The 15,250-nt window shown below is 47.0% G+C and overlaps 4 protein-coding genes across 4 annotated transcripts; 2 read left to right on the top strand and 2 right to left on the bottom strand.

Moving 5' to 3' along the window:
* Window positions 1–4,671: 4,671 nt before the first annotated feature.
* Window positions 4,672–6,559, bottom strand: ero-1 (Endoplasmic reticulum oxidoreductin-1; the record flags this gene model as incomplete). The annotated part of the gene is made up of 3 exons (XM_031146282.1): window positions 4,672–4,780; window positions 4,832–6,390; window positions 6,443–6,559. 3 exons carry the CDS (start codon window positions 6,557–6,559, stop codon window positions 4,672–4,674), a joined length of 1,785 nt encoding a protein of 594 aa, XP_031008804.1.
* Window positions 6,560–7,579: 1,020 nt separating this feature from the next.
* On the bottom strand, window positions 7,580–8,109 carry suc1 (Cyclin-dependent kinases regulatory subunit; the record flags this gene model as incomplete). Its single annotated transcript, XM_031146283.1, has 4 exons — window positions 7,580–7,613; window positions 7,669–7,727; window positions 7,786–7,930; window positions 7,976–8,109. Coding segments are annotated over 4 exons (372 nt in total), but the record flags the coding sequence as incomplete, so codon positions are not given.
* Window positions 8,110–8,956: 847 nt separating this feature from the next.
* On the top strand, window positions 8,957–11,536 carry PBRM1 (Protein polybromo-1; the record flags this gene model as incomplete). The annotated part of the gene is made up of 6 exons (XM_031146284.1): window positions 8,957–9,004; window positions 9,208–9,361; window positions 9,476–10,127; window positions 10,181–10,445; window positions 10,496–11,060; window positions 11,109–11,536. The coding sequence occupies 6 exons, from the start codon at window positions 8,957–8,959 to the stop codon at window positions 11,534–11,536; spliced, it is 2,112 nt and encodes a 703-aa protein (XP_031008765.1).
* Window positions 11,537–12,185: 649 nt separating this feature from the next.
* On the top strand, window positions 12,186–14,851 carry SSB1 (Ribosome-associated molecular chaperone SSB1; the record flags this gene model as incomplete). Its single annotated transcript, XM_031146285.1, has 8 exons — window positions 12,186–12,327; window positions 12,402–12,419; window positions 12,488–12,647; window positions 12,714–12,879; window positions 12,937–13,814; window positions 13,881–13,915; window positions 14,227–14,259; window positions 14,328–14,851. Coding segments are annotated over 8 exons (1,956 nt in total), but the record flags the coding sequence as incomplete, so codon positions are not given.
* Between the last annotated feature and the right edge of the window lie 399 nt (window positions 14,852–15,250).

Consider the following 15,250-nt stretch of genomic DNA (forward strand, 5'->3'; position numbering starts at 1 on the left):
TTATTCCTTCATTTTCCGTCTGTGCCTGGGCCCTGGGTACATCTGATATCCAATTTCCAGGCAAGTGTAGCGCACGAGTACCTACCTGTAGGTTAGAGGGGTCTTTTGAGGCTACACGCTGGATTAGGAAGGGACAAGAAGAATGCGATGCACATCAGATGCACGATGATGGAATGTTGCACCCACCAGAAGACCCCTGATTCACAATAAAACACGGCCATCGTCAATCGTCCCCCGGATCACCTGCACCTCCCGCTCCCCGTTTGCCGACCGGCAACAGACAAATATCCCACCACCTCCCGATCCTCCCTTGATGCCTTCTGCAGGTTGGGTAGTATAACAAGCATTAATATTTCTAGGTTTCATGCCCGCGCGTCCTGCAGCGAATATTCCGCCAAGCTGATGAGTCGCGTCAGCTATGAGTTCTAACCAGCTACTAGAGGCTGGTAAGGAGAGTAGAAGGAAGGGAATTTAGGCCTTTCCCCCGTTTACAACCTCCAACAAGGAAATGGAATGAGCAGCATGCAGCTTCAGTGAAAACCATGTCCCCTGACCTACTTCTGAGTTCTCCCCACGAGGTATATTCTAACGCAACCAGACGTTCTATTAATATTTTCGACTTGCTACCCTCACGAACATCGTAACCCCTCATTCCTTCCCCAAATCTTATTAGTTATCCCCAAATACTTTCCATCTGCCCCCTTTTGCTCTTCCCGTAGCAATAGTCCTGGTTTTCGTCAAGGTTGAATTGTGCACGTGGAGGCTCATGGGAAGCGTCGGAGGGTTCGAGTAGCCCATAAGCCTGTATTGTATAATGTGACAACGATAATTGCCTCATGTGGCCGTGGGAATCTCCAAGATGAGCCGAAAGCTGAAATGGCCAATATCGCAGATAGTGGTATTGATGATAAGTTGAAGTTAACTCCAAAATTTGCTTGGAAGCTCATCGAAACCGGCGGTCAGAATATGCAAGGTCCATCACAGAATACTGACTGTCGCCGACCGTCGAAATCCGCGGGTCATAAGAATCGAACTATTTTGAGGATAGAGATTGTGTAGGGGGGTAAAGGTTCCTGGTAAACATAATCATCAGCCGAGAACTTAAAGGATTTAGGGAGTACTTCTCTTTATCTGGAGACTTTTCCTTTTCCTTTCTTGCCTCTGGTCTGCCTTGCCTTTCATTTCTTAATAACCCACATGCACGTTCAAATCACCTGCTGAAAAATTGCTTAACTATACAATATATACCATTGCTTGCCATTACGTTGCGTATCCACGCCCACTACATACACCACACAATGCCCACCAAGGAACAGTAAAACATTCGCTGCAAATAAAACAAATTACCGCCATTCTAAACTTTTCCAATGCAGAAATCAAAAAACATGTTTAGCGAAGGAAGTCCACATTATGCGCCTCCACATAATCGCACTTGGCATGATCTGTAGGATCAGCCTCCATGAAGATCATGGGCTGGTTCGAACCCACTTCGCGCTCGGAAAACACCACCTGTTGGGCGTCATTTACCGAATATTGGGTCCATTCCCACACAGGGGGACCACCTTGAATCTTGTCGAAATTGGGGTTTCCGTGGTTGACGAATGAGATAAGGTAACTTTGGAATGCATATCCTAGGTTGACATCGACCAAATTACCTTGGAGTGGTCTTTCTAGGCTATTAGCTCTGTGCACAATATACGACACAAGTGTGATGTATGGAAGGCTTACTGGGGCGAATAAAGGAATGGGAGATCGGCGCCTTGGCTCACTGCGAGATGTTAGATTGGAAATCTTGAAGCCGATGTGGGATTGGGGGTCGATTGTTACTTACCACCATAAAACGCTGGGATGGTTGAGCCTGAATGGAGTGCATCCCACTGATCTATAGGTATCGTTAGCAAGTGTTTGCAAAGGGAGTGGACATCACTTACACTTCCAAACTGGAACGCCTTTGTTTGCAATCTGATTGGCGGCAGTAAAAACCGGACAGAATGATTGCAGATAGTTATCAACGTCTGCAACACGACTCCACTGAGCCCCAGAACCTGGCGGACCGATGTCTTTGTAGTCGGAAGGTGAGAATTGGCTGAGCAAAGCTTGCAAGGTTGACAGAGGAGTGTAGGATAGGAAGGCTCCAGTAAATCCCAGTATGCTCTCATCATCTACGAAGTTCGCAAAGGTAGGGATACGAAGACTGAGTTCACTGCTTGTATGTCCTATGACGGTTGGTACAGCGACAAACTTTCCTTGCTTCATGAGAATGGAAGGGTAGTCTTGGAACCACTAGATGAAGGGGAAGTCAGTTATGTCCTAGTCAAGAGTATTTGAGAGCCAGGAAGAACAGGTTCCCGTTTTAAGGAGTGTGTGAGAAGTTGGAGTACATGGATAAAACATGATGGGAAGGGAAAATGTCATATGAAAGAATCCGTTGTCCTTACGTTGCCTTCGACGATCGGCGCGTAACTAGAGAAGTCAGATAATGAATATTTGAAACAAACATTGGTGAACTTACCTATGATGAGGGATCGAATGAGACTCGGTGTACGTCGTAAAGAATGCTTGGGATAGCGTATCAATTGATACCCCCTGGAGGCAGACAAAAGTGTCTGGAGCATCGGAACATCTTGAGAGTTAGCTTGATGATATAGAAGGTACACCAGTAGCGACACATACCCGGACTTTTGTACAATACTGTTGTACTGCTGTTGCCGTGGAGCATAATCGCTTTTCGGGATTGGAGTCAAGCCAGTAGCAGCACCGCTCTCGAGGATCACCTTCTGGAAGAGATTACGATTGACCCCCCCGCCTGCCATCATCTGATATGCAACCGAGTCTGCACCGGTACCTTGCCCTCCAACGGTAATCTGCCGGTTGTTTTAGCAAATTGATCAAAACAGCAGAGTAAAAGATTGCTTCTACCGAATTTGGATCACCGCCGAAACTTCTAATGTTATCCTTCACCCACAATAGAGCCCTGTAAGTTCTCCCAGTTAGCATTGCCTGGGTAATATTGGATTTCAAAAGTATTTGGACTCTTGCAACTCCCGGATTTGGCTAAATTGGGATATGCAATGCGTGCAAAGGTTGCTTACATACGCTGATCAAGCAGACCAAGATTGTAAGCATTATGATTGCCAGCTTCTGCACCGCCGGGGTAGCCTAGAAAAGCAAGTCGATAGTTGATGGAAACATAGATGATGGGACTTGCGTTGCGGATGCTGGAGATTACCAAGTTCCTTCCATCGTTGTCGGATTTAGAGCCGTCGTTGAAGTCACCCCTATTGACATCAGCTGCATTTTCCCTCGAATAAAGTCTTGATACACTTACCCATGGATGAAAACGTAAACACTCATCAACTTATTTGGAATGACCGTGGGTTGAATGATGTCGAGATACAGACAGTCCTCTGATCCCGTAACGAGACTATTTGTCATCAGTCCAATACCGTAGCATCGATTGCTGCTTGGGTCGCCGGAGTTGAAGTGTTCAATGGGCGTCGTCCTGGGTTGAGGGGCCTGTAAGCGAAGCTTGCCAACAGGAGCTTGGGCATAGGGGATGTCGTAGAAAGCGGTGAATCCAGCGGCAGGATCCGCACGTCCATGGATGATACCAAGCTTAGTTCTCACAGGAGCTGAATCGCCATGAGCCGAGCCAGCACTGGAGGCATTCAAGAGAAACGAAGAGAGGAAGCCAAAAAGGAACCCCCAGTTGAAGAGCATGTTGTTTCTATATGTTGGGATGAATTTGGAGGTCGGATTCAAAAACAGCGATGCGAAGTGAAGAGATAGAAACAATTGTAGAACGGAGGTCAAGAGGAACGGAGAGATATGTGCCTACCTACCTACCTACCTATATATTTATGTATATATATACTTCGTATATATATTCATATATTCGTGTGAAATATTTAGCGAGTATGTGAATTGAAGGGGTGAGATATAATATCAGCCTGGCTTAGACAAGCGGCACTCGTCATCAAATTTACACGTCCCACTGCGCCTTACAAATGAACACCTAGTATTTACCGCTTCTTCTTGCCTCTTTTTTAGTAAAGTTGAGCTAACAGATTGAGTTGTGAAATTGCATGTTCGAAAAGTTGCCACCATAGCAGTGGATGGGGAATGACGGCATATTCTCATTTCTCAACCTAGCCCTAGCTTCAAGCTCCTGTCCATTGTATGTGTACTGGAAGACCATAGTGTTATGATGCTGAACTAGAAGCAACGTCCACTTGGGAAGGAAGAGGAGGACTTGTCTGCCAAGCACGTGATGTATATGTCACATGGGACGCTAGTGAGCATAGAGTTTCTGCCTCCGCTCCCATAGCTTCCCAATTCAACCAATTGCCTTATCCTAACATTGATGAACCAGTAAAACTTGCGTCGTGCAAATACCAATGCTATCATTCGAACGAGAAAGTAAAGAGCGAGACTAGAACACTCGAGTACAGATACAAGCAGAAAGGAGCATATTCTCGACATCATTCACACTGATGAAGACAAAATATCAGAGCAAAAAAGGAGAGTTGCTGTTTACGAAAATGACAGCGTCCAAAATGTTTGAACACAATTACACAATTTAGAATGCAAAGTAGTCTTAACATCATCCATAACTCCTAACGCTGATGCATATGTTCATTACTCCAAACAATAATCTACAGACATGGCGGCTCAAAGCTCGTCTAGTTTCGGCCGCTTGATCTCCCATTTCCTTGGGGAAACCGGTAACCCAATGTAGTACTCCCAGGCTCTCGCTGCCTCAAGGACAACGATCTCCCATCTGTATTGCCATTAGACTGAATTCAAGAGAGAAAAAGTATATCAAACTTACATAGTCTTGGGGAATCGGATCCAACCCCTGATGACATATTTCGTCACTCGCCAGATCAAGTCTAACTCCTTATAAAAGATCTCGCCAACTGTTTCTTCATGTTTACGGGCTTTCGGTTCATCTTCATGTTCATCAAAATCGTCGTCGATTGAGCCTGTAAACTCTTTTCCAGGTACGACATGACGAGGCTTTGTAACTCGATCAGACATTACGTGGTGATGCCCAACACTCTCAGCTTCAGTCTCCTCCGCCTCAACCATGGTCCTGAAATGATGGATCGCTTCGAGAGAACTGGAGATACGTGCTAGTGTGTTGAAGAGAGCAACAAGCTCAGTCCTGTGTAGCACTGGAACATCTTGGGAGTCGTTATCAAACTCAAACAGAACTTTCAAGGCAGCTCCGTAACCAGCAGTTTGTAACTTGCCCCAGAGTCTGCACTTGTCGCAGCCAACACAGTCCATAATCCGGCTGACATTTCTGAATCGGTTTCGGAAATCTTCTTTCAAGCTAGGTCCCTCACCGTTGACGAACATTAGGCTCTCGTCGAATATTTGAGGTGCTGCCGCAGCTTTGGAAGTCAATACCTGAACCTTGGCCTTGGTCGCAGCATCCTGGACTGGATCCCCGGAACAGAAGGTGTAGTCTTTCAAGAACGGACCCAATTTCGTAACTGCTCGCAACACAAGGGCGTAGTTAAAGTAGAGATTGGATACTCTTTCAGGGAACTGATGGAGTCTGTGTTTGTAACACAGAAGATTTGGCCCCCATTCTCCGGTAGTCTGATTCAGATGTTCCCAGCAAAGATGTGTGCTGATGGAAGTATGCATGCCAGAAACAACGCGATAGAACACCCTCTTTTCCAAACACTCGTCTTCCTCCTCCAAGCCAGTCGCTGAAGGAGTGTTGAGAATCTGCCTTTCGTGCTCCCGCATGACAGATTGTAGCTCATTGGCGGCGGGGCCTTTCTTTGGGAAGGTAGAACTTCCAAGGTATGCTGATTTTGGAAATGATGCTTTAGAAAAGCAATTCTCTCGGTATATTGCGTCCCAAACGTGCCCAGCACCTTCTCCTGCATAACCCGTGAACCTCTCTGGGTTATCCACCAAGCTCACATAGTCTCCTTTGCCACCAGCTCCCTCGTCATCTGGGACGCAATAATCTCGGTCATCGCATTCATCGTCGTATTCTACAACGCAACTCTCTCCAACATTATCACCTAGCATTCCTTGCAGTGGCTTATTCGGTCCTCTCTCCTTTTGCACTCGTCGCGATGGGTGGTCGGCTTTGGGCCCTTCTAACTTTCCTAGCTCTTCTGCTCTCCATATCCTCGGGATGTCCTCCTCGTTGTCTAAAGTATTTACAGCGCAGGCAATATTGCCACACATGCTATTCTCATCACTCCAAAAGGGACATTCTTTTCCAAATAAGTTCAATCGGTAGTATGCGAAGAAGTCGGTTGTCTGCGTAATCTCGTTGAGGGAGGGTCGGAGATCCCGGTTGAGACCATCGAGGGTAGAGTAAGATGCACAAGCATCGGAGACAATTGCTTTTGGGGATATCTGATTACAGGCATTAGACAAGCATGCTTGATAGTATAGAAGAATAGCGTACCGCGCAAACATCAGGACCGGATGGTTTGGATCTTGAGGGGCTCTTAGGGTCTGCGGCATGAGAGGTATCAAGTAGGGCGAAGACAGCCAGATAAAAGACTTTGGCAGCACCCTTCATGACTGTTGTTGGACCTTAGGAAGGCAGGCCTTGATTTTATTTAATCAACGTGTTTATGTGTTTAATCAGTGCTTCAAAGCCACTCGAAAGTAGTATCGTAAAGAGGGGTTGGAGGTTGACGAAAGTTCAAGGTTGCTCAAAGAGCTTGTACCCTCTATTGTGACTTTGAATTGTCGAATGCGCCTGTCGAAAGAAAATGGCCGTAGAAAGTAATGTTGTTGAACGCTCACAAAGAACAATGCGTAGAAGAAATAGAAGACTTCTCAGAAGGGGAGGGGGTGGGGGGGGGGCCGGTAAAGAGAGTGATTTCCAAGCATGAGATGTTTTGATACGGGTTATCTGTCCATATCTAAAGTTTGTGGTTCGATTAGTGATGTACAACCGGTACAGGCAAATTTGCGGCAAAAGAAAGCTTGCGCCTCTATGCCTGCCCTGCGCTTCCCCAGGCCCAGCCCAGCCCTTGACAGATTTAGATGCAAATCCTTTTGGTTTCGCGCCTTCACCCCATTGGTTCGGAATCAATTTCAAACATATTTTGACTACGTTAATGCTACACTTTTCAAGTTTCGCCTAAGGTATTGTTTATTCTCCTATCTAAAGTCCTGCCTACTGGCACGCACAACAGGGTTGTGCTGTCCTTTGCAAAAGGCGTGCAGAGTCGAAGAGTCCCAAGCTACCTGATAGAGGTGTGTATATTCTTCCACAACCATTCAGGACCAGCCCCAAACCGCAAAACTCCTGGCATTCTTCTTTTCCACCAAATCTCTCGGATTCGACTTATTGTACAATTCGTGCTCACCACCAGGGATGCCAAACAAAGATGAATTTGCCATTGGAGGAGCGGATATCCATTAACCCTAATCTAGTATATAGAAGCTGCCGTTGGAGGGCTTAAAGTGGGTGTATCAGAGACATGAGAAACGTAACATCGTCAAAGCAAACGCCATTGCTTGTAAAGGTCTTACGCTGCATTAGAGAACCGCCAGATCGTATCGCATGAGCCAAGGTATCGCAAAACCACTATTGAGTCGGGGGAACGTAGTTGATCGGTCTCCTACACAAACTGTTAGTCGGAATACACCAGGAATCCCCGAATCATTGCTGCTTACTTGAATAGAAGGATGTGCGGCTCTGGCTCGTGAACTTCATAGTGCTCCCAGCCAAGACTCTGCAGAATGAGCAATTAGCTTGCATTTTCAACTCGATGGAAAATAATCGCTTCGTACCTGAGTGATGCCCAAAGCTCTCCATTCTTCCTCCCATAATAGTTTCAGTGTGCCTTTCGAGGGATCATGATAATCTTTCGGGATCGCCTTCAGCATGTTCTTCGGAAGTTGTACATGACGGTATTCGTATTCATCATCCGAGTATCTAGGATGTGTTAGACTTTGGAGTAGAAACAGCGCAGAGACTTACCTTGCGGAATAATGGATTGAATCAATAAACTCCTCCAGGCGGATCTTCTCATTATCAGTGAGTGGCCTGGGATGTTTATTTCGTCGGTTGTAGTCACTGTCTGCCATCTTGTCGTCTTTCTTTTGCTCTAGGGACCTGGTCTGTTGAATCGCGGGGCACGCGACGGGTTGGGTTTTAAATTCCCCACAGGACGTGGATGATTAAAAAGGCGGCTACAATGTCCAGTATAGTGGCCAATCCGCAGGCTCCACAAGGCAATTGGTCTCTGCGTTCCGCGTAAAACTTGTAATTCTGGGTGCGAGTTTTTCCAAGTCCTCGTCGCTATTCAAGATATGCTGCTTCTGCGGTTTGGGCAGAGCAATCCCAAGTAAGAGACTAGTAGTTGTGTAGTGGACGAAAGAATGGGCTAGCTGTGCAAGAACATCAACGAAGAAGTGTATTTGCGGGCGGGGAAAAATGGCTGTTGAAGCAGTACCCCAAGATATCGGGAGGAGCAATGGTGGGTGGTGTAAACAAAGCCTGATGTAGCCGCAAGATCCGCCCCCAAAAAGCAGGGACCATTTTACGAGAGCCTGTACACGTGATACTAACAGGTGCAACTTGAGACGAACCTGCCTCTAAGAAACCACGGCCATATGCACCGATGCACTTATACTCGAAGCAATAGGTGAATCTTTCCGCTTGAATAGGCGTGATTATTTGCTTGCACATATCCATTTACGGGTTACAGCAAAATCACCTGAGAATCGCGTTCTGTCTTGCATCCGGGCCAGAAAGAAGATCCTGGTAAAACTCACTTTGGCCTTCACCTGGACGCGCATCGGCATCAACACCTCGACCGTGTTCCATTGTACCGTCAACGCCATTCAGCAGAGGCGCGCATCACCGCAGCGGAATTAATTTTGCACCCGCGACTCGGGGTTGCGCCAACCAGCGGAGAAGAGGATGGAATCTAAGCGCAAAATCAATGCCGCCGCCGCTATGCAAGACGAGGTGGAGCGAGCACTGAAGAGAAGAAAGGTTTTGAGTGTAAGTGATGTTTGCCCCTTCCTTTATTATTCGCGCGAGCACGCGGACGGGTTGGCTGTTGGTAGATGCGATGCGCCGTGGACCTGTTGCGATGTTTGGGCGATGGACCCTGGATCTATCCAGGACGAACGCACCGACCGACGAACGAGGGTTCTTGCTTCGAGCCACCGACAGCAACGCGGCGCAAGGCTGACAATATTCAGGACCACATCGATCTTTCTAAAGGCGAATCTGCCGAATTAACCACCGAGCATGGGCTGAAGCTTGTAGATACGCTTAGGAGGACGGAAGACAAAAGGCAAGCAAGTTCCTTCTCCTATGATATTCATCATTTGCGCAACTGCACCACGACCACCCGTCAGCCTCGTCTACGGATAGGGATTTCGATATAATGCACGCTATCTGTCCCCTCAAACACCCTCCTGATATGTACCTTGCGACATGTGCATTAGACTACATTTTCCCTTCTAGTACGCTTTTCGACTAACCTCACATACAGTGGACGACGCATAGCTACGAGCTTTTTGACCCTCCCCGATAGGAAACTACTCCCAGATTACTACGATGTCACTGAGATGCCGATTGCACTGGATACAATTGAAGAAAGGCTGCGGCGCCATGAGTTTGATACTCTTGAGCAACTGGAGAGCTACTTCAAGCGAATGATTGCGAATGCAAAAGACTATAATCAGAGAGGATCGGAGGTTTATGATGACTCCGAGCGACTAAGGAAGGCGTTGAGTAATGTGATGGTCAAGATAAATCCAGCATACCAAAACCCTGGTTATTCTGCATACCCTACCCCTTTGCCTAGCGATTCAAAGAGCGGTTCTAAGAGCGTCTCAAAGCCTACACCTAAGCCTGCGCCTAAGGTCACTCTCAAAGTTTCCGCACCTCCTCCTCCGATAGTAGATGAAGATGCCGAGGGCGAGCTGGATGATGAGGACCAAACCCCTATCAAAAGAGGAAGAGGCCGGCCTCCTAAGGATCCCAGAGCACTACAAGCAAAGAGCGCAACTCCATCGGAATATCGTTATTCAGGAGTTGGATTCGAGGCACTCAGCTTTCAGCAAGCCCAGGAGAAGATCCTGGAAGATTTGATAACCAGAAAAGATAATCCAGAGTACGTTATATCGTTTTTACACTGTGTATTGCTGAGTACTAATGTTACAAAAGTGATGAAATTGCCTCATTTGAAGTATTCTTTGATAAGCCAGACAAAAAGTTGTATCCAGACTATTACAAGCTCATCAAGAACGTCGTCAGCCTCAAATCTGTCCAATCGAAAATTAAAAGATCTTCTGGGGATAAAGATGCGCCAACGATCTCCGAATTCAAGTCGTGGGGGGCTTTTGAACATGAGATGAATTATCTCTGGAACAATGCTTGGCAGTTCAATGAAGATGGCAGCGAAATTTCAACGCTCGCCACCGAACTCCAGGTACGTTAGAATGACTTCCTCCCACACTTCCATTGACTAAACATCTTCAGACTGCCTTCCAGAAATTGCTTCAGGAAGCCAAAAAATCCATACATGTACAAGAACCAGCAAACAAGATCAGGTTGAAGATGCCAGAACCCGCGCCCAAGATCACTCTCAAACTTGGAGGCAGACCAAGTCCTGCCGATTCTCCTGCTCCTCAAACGAATGGGTCAAATGGCGCTACTCTCAACGGCGCTCCCCGAAAGAATCCATTTGTTGGATCTGTGTCGGGAGCAACACCATTGCCAAATCTAGATCCACTAGAGCGCGCGAAGAGCATGTCCGATTCCGCAGCATCTCCTACCCCGTCAAACTCTGCTGCTGTCAAAAGCGAAGAAGTGGCTCATAAGTCACCAGCCATACAAACTGCGAACTATAACAATTATCGCCCACTCAGCCAACCTGTCTCAACGCCTGGTCCACTAGGAAATGGAATGCTGCCACCGTCGACACCTGGGATTCCTACACCGAACTTATTCAACTCTGGTGGCTATGCGCAGTCGTTTCAGCACCCAACTATGTTCCAAGCCCCCAACCCCGCTGTCGACAACAAATGGAGACCGGAAGGACAAAGTAAGACCTTCCATATATTATATAAAGTTTGTTGCTGATGAATAAAAGCTGCCGATGATGCTATGATCACAAATCTGCTCATCTCAACCCACCCAGGCCTCAACATCGCTCGTCATTTTCGCATGGAAGTAACCCCTTCAGACGTGTTGGCTCAGCAGTCTATCACCATCAACCTACCACCCACCCACTATTACCTCCAGATCAAGCCAACGATCGCAGATTTCCTTGTCCAACCCGATCGACAGCATAGGATTTTTGTTACTGCAGGTACACAACGATTGTTTGCGCTCCCAATCATACCAAACCATCCAATTGACCAGAGACACCCGCTATTCGATGCTCGTCTTCTTCCCGGAGTCAATCGAATCGAAATTGAAATCATTGCGAACCTACCGAGGAATTCGCCCAAGCCGGCAAATGGAACGGAAATGGTGAAGGAGAAGATCACGATATTTGCTAACCTGCTGAAGCAATGAGAGTGTGATTGTACTTGTATTTCGATTTTTGGGGGGAGGGCAATGGAGTTAAGGCGCATTTGTGCATAAAGATGGTAGTCATTGGGATGGAGTCTGCTGTTCGCCAGCGATTGGACGAGGCGTTGTACTGTATACTACACGGCATCATTGGCCGGGCTGGGCATAGCATAGTGGAGCGCTGGCAAGTGAGTTGGTAGATAGATTGGTATCGTAAATGACCAGACAATTTTGGTCGTAGTGAGAAAGTAGTAGTTTGCAATCGAGAGCGCCATTCATTAACTACCATAGTGTCTTACGGCCTTGCCCATATAACTTCTAATGTCCCACGCTGCCTGATACATTATAAATTGATGCCGATTTTCCTACCTATCCACCGATAGGCTTCTTTGTGTAGATACGTATGAATTTCTACTACCTTTACAGCTTTATAGACAGCCTTACTAGCTTCTTATTCGCTGACAAGAGAATGTCCTAGCTTAGCGTACCGGTGGCTATTTCATATTATAATCCACGTAGCATTAGTTGAAGTCTGGTGCCGCTTTTCGCTCTTCCTATCAACTATCACGTGGTCGCTAATTATGGCGGGCGGAATAAAGTTCTTAAAAATTTAGTGCTTTTTAGGCCCAGAAAAAATTCACACGACTGATAGAAAATCAACTGCTCGGTCTTCCCCCCGCGAAACTTGACATCCCTCCTCCTGCTCCTCCTCTCCTTCAATCAAAACAGACAATCCCAAAACCTGTACAATATGGCAGACGAGGTTTACGACGGTGCGATCGGTATTGATCTTGGTATGTGACTTTTCCATCCACCATTGCGAGGCCTGAGATGGAGTTGCGTTGCTAACTTTTCTGCTTGATCCTAGGCACCACCTACTCCTGCGGTACGTTTATCGCCCAATGCCTATGGAAAGCTCTCCACAACACCGTAGACAAGTACTGATCTAAACAGTTGCCAATTATGAGGGAACCAATGTGGAAATCATTGCCAATGAGCAGGGTAGCTTCACCACTCCCTCCTTCGTTTCCTTCACCGACAAGGAGCGTTTGATCGGTGAATCGGCCAAGAACCAGGCTGCTATGAACCCAAAGAACACCATCTTCGATATCAAGTACGTTTCTGACTCTTCATCTCCATTCTATGACCTCCAGGTATAGCTACTAATTCAAGGCTGCAGGCGATTGATCGGCCGAAGATTCGACGACCCCACAGTCAAGAAGGACATCGAGTCGTGGCCATTCAAGGTCATTGACCAAGAAGGAAGCCCCATGGTAGAGGTCGATTACCTTGGTGAGGCCAAGGTCTTCTCGCCTCAAGAGGTGTCTGCTATGGTTTTGAACAAGGTACACAGCCCTGCATAACCTAGATAGACCATACCGCTGACTCTTGAGCACTTTTAGATGAAGGAGATCGCCGAAGTCAAGTTGGGCAAGAAGGTCTCGAAGGCCGTTATCACTGTCCCTGCCTACTTCAACGACAACCAGCGTCAAGCTACTAAGGATGCTGGTGCCATCTCCGGTCTCAATGTCCTCCGTATCATCAACGAGCCTACCGCCGCCGCTATCGCCTATGGTCTCGGTGCCGGAAAGTCCAACAAGGAGCGTAACGTCTTGATCTATGATCTCGGTGGTGGAACTTTCGATGTGTCTCTTTTGAACATTCAGGGTGGTGTCTTCACCGTCAAGGCTACTGCTGGTGACACCCATTTGGGAGGTCAAGATTTCGATACCAACCTTCTTGATCACTTCAAGAAGGAGTTCCAGCGCAAGACCAAGAAGGATCTGTCTGGCGACCCACGTGCGCTTAGACGTCTTCGAACTGCTTGCGAGCGTGCGAAGAGAACTCTCTCCAACGGTGCTCAAACCACTGTTGAGATCGACTCCCTCTTCGATGGAGAGGATTTCAATGCCCAAATTACCCGTGCTAGATTTGAGGATCTTAACTCCAAGGCTTTCAACGGCACATTGGACCCGGTTGCTCAGGTTTTGAAGGATGCCAACATTGACAAGAGCAAGGTTGATGAGATTGTTCTTGTTGGTGGATCTACCCGTATCCCACGGATACAAAAGCTTCTGAGTGATTTCTTTGATGGCAAGAAGCTTGAGAAGAGCATCAACCCTGATGAGGCTGTTGCATATGGTGCTGCTGTTCAAGCCGGTATCCTCTCAGGAAAGGCTACCTCTGCCGATACCGCTGATCTCCTGCTTTTGGATGTCGTTCCTCTTTCCCTCGGTGTTGCCATGGAGGGTAATATCTTCGCGCCTGTCGTTCCCCGTAAGTTAGCCTGGGTCTCTCATTTCCATCTTTCTCTTACAAGAAAATAACTGACTTCTCCGTGCTACAGGAGGAAATACTGTGCCTACTATCAAGAAAAGGCACGTGATACTTTTGATTTGTGTTTTGTCTTTTTGTTCTTGGTGTTTTGATGTTTTGATTGTTGTTGAAAAGTACTTTCGACTTCCAATGCTGAGGTCGCTCTTTCCTCTTACATTGAGGTCAAGTCGACCCTCATGACGTTGATGATGCCTGTCGTTCCTTCCTCAGTGAGGACGAACCAGTCCCCCTCCTCCCCCTCAGTACTACCGATCAACTCAACTTGCTATTTCTGTTTCTGTTCATTATTTTGCTATTGTTGTCATTTTACTACTGTCACCATGATTCTTATGAGCATCATCAGTATCGAACATCAGCTAACATCATCATCAGAACTTTCACCACCGTTGGTATGATATCTTGACTCCCCAACTCCCCCAAAAGTACTTTTCAACATGCTAACACTATACCTAACCAGCCGACAACCAGCAGACTGTTCAGTTCCCCGTTTTCCAGGGTGAGCGCGTGAACTGCGAGGACAACACCTCTCTCGGAGAGTTCACTCTTGCACCTATACCACCAATGCGCGCCGGAGATGCGGTGCTCGAGGTTGTTTTCGAGGTTGATGTCAACGGTATCCTTAAGGTCACTGCTACTGAGAAGACCTCAGGACGCAGTGCCAACATTACCATCTCCAACTCTGTCGGTAAGCTCTCTTCCGGCGAGATCGAGAGCATGATCAACGATGCGGAGAAGTTCAAGAACAGCGATGAGGCTTTCAGCAAGAAGTTTGAGTCTAGACAACAGCTTGAGGCCTACATCTCAAGAGTTGAGGAGATCGTTTCCGACCCCACCATGTCCCTCAAACTCAAGCGTGGAACTAAGGACAAGATTGAGTCCGCACTCAGTGATGCCATGGGTCAACTCGAGATTGAGGATTCGACCTCAGATGACCTGAAGAAGAAGGAGCTTGCATTAAAGCGCGTCGTGACAAAAGCGTAAGATTCCCCGAGATTCCCCGTTGTGTCGTGTCTGAATTACAAATTCTAACCTTCCGTAGTATGTCCACTCGTTGAACTACCCAACCTACAATCTACCACACCGAAGCAGCACACGGAGCAAAGGGGATATAAATGCGTGTTTTTTTCAAGGCATGGATTGGCCCATCTGCTCTTTTCACACTCTGGGTTCATGATAAAAGTCATTTGCGATTGTTTTCCTGATATGGCTACTCCTATTTAGGATGATATTCCTTCCTTTTTTTACGGGCATGAAGCGCGCTTGTAGAATAGGAAGAGGGAATGTTAATCAAATTGAACCAAAATTAAAAAATCATATTTGTCTCGTGATGCTTGTGCTTCTGAATCTTTCAAAATGCTCCTTATCTCCTGCTCGAGATGC

This window comes from Lachnellula hyalina (assembly GCF_007821495.1).
Source record: "Lachnellula hyalina strain CBS 185.66 chromosome Unknown contig00012, whole genome shotgun sequence".
NCBI classification, from domain to species: domain Eukaryota; kingdom Fungi; phylum Ascomycota; class Leotiomycetes; order Helotiales; family Lachnaceae; genus Lachnellula; species Lachnellula hyalina.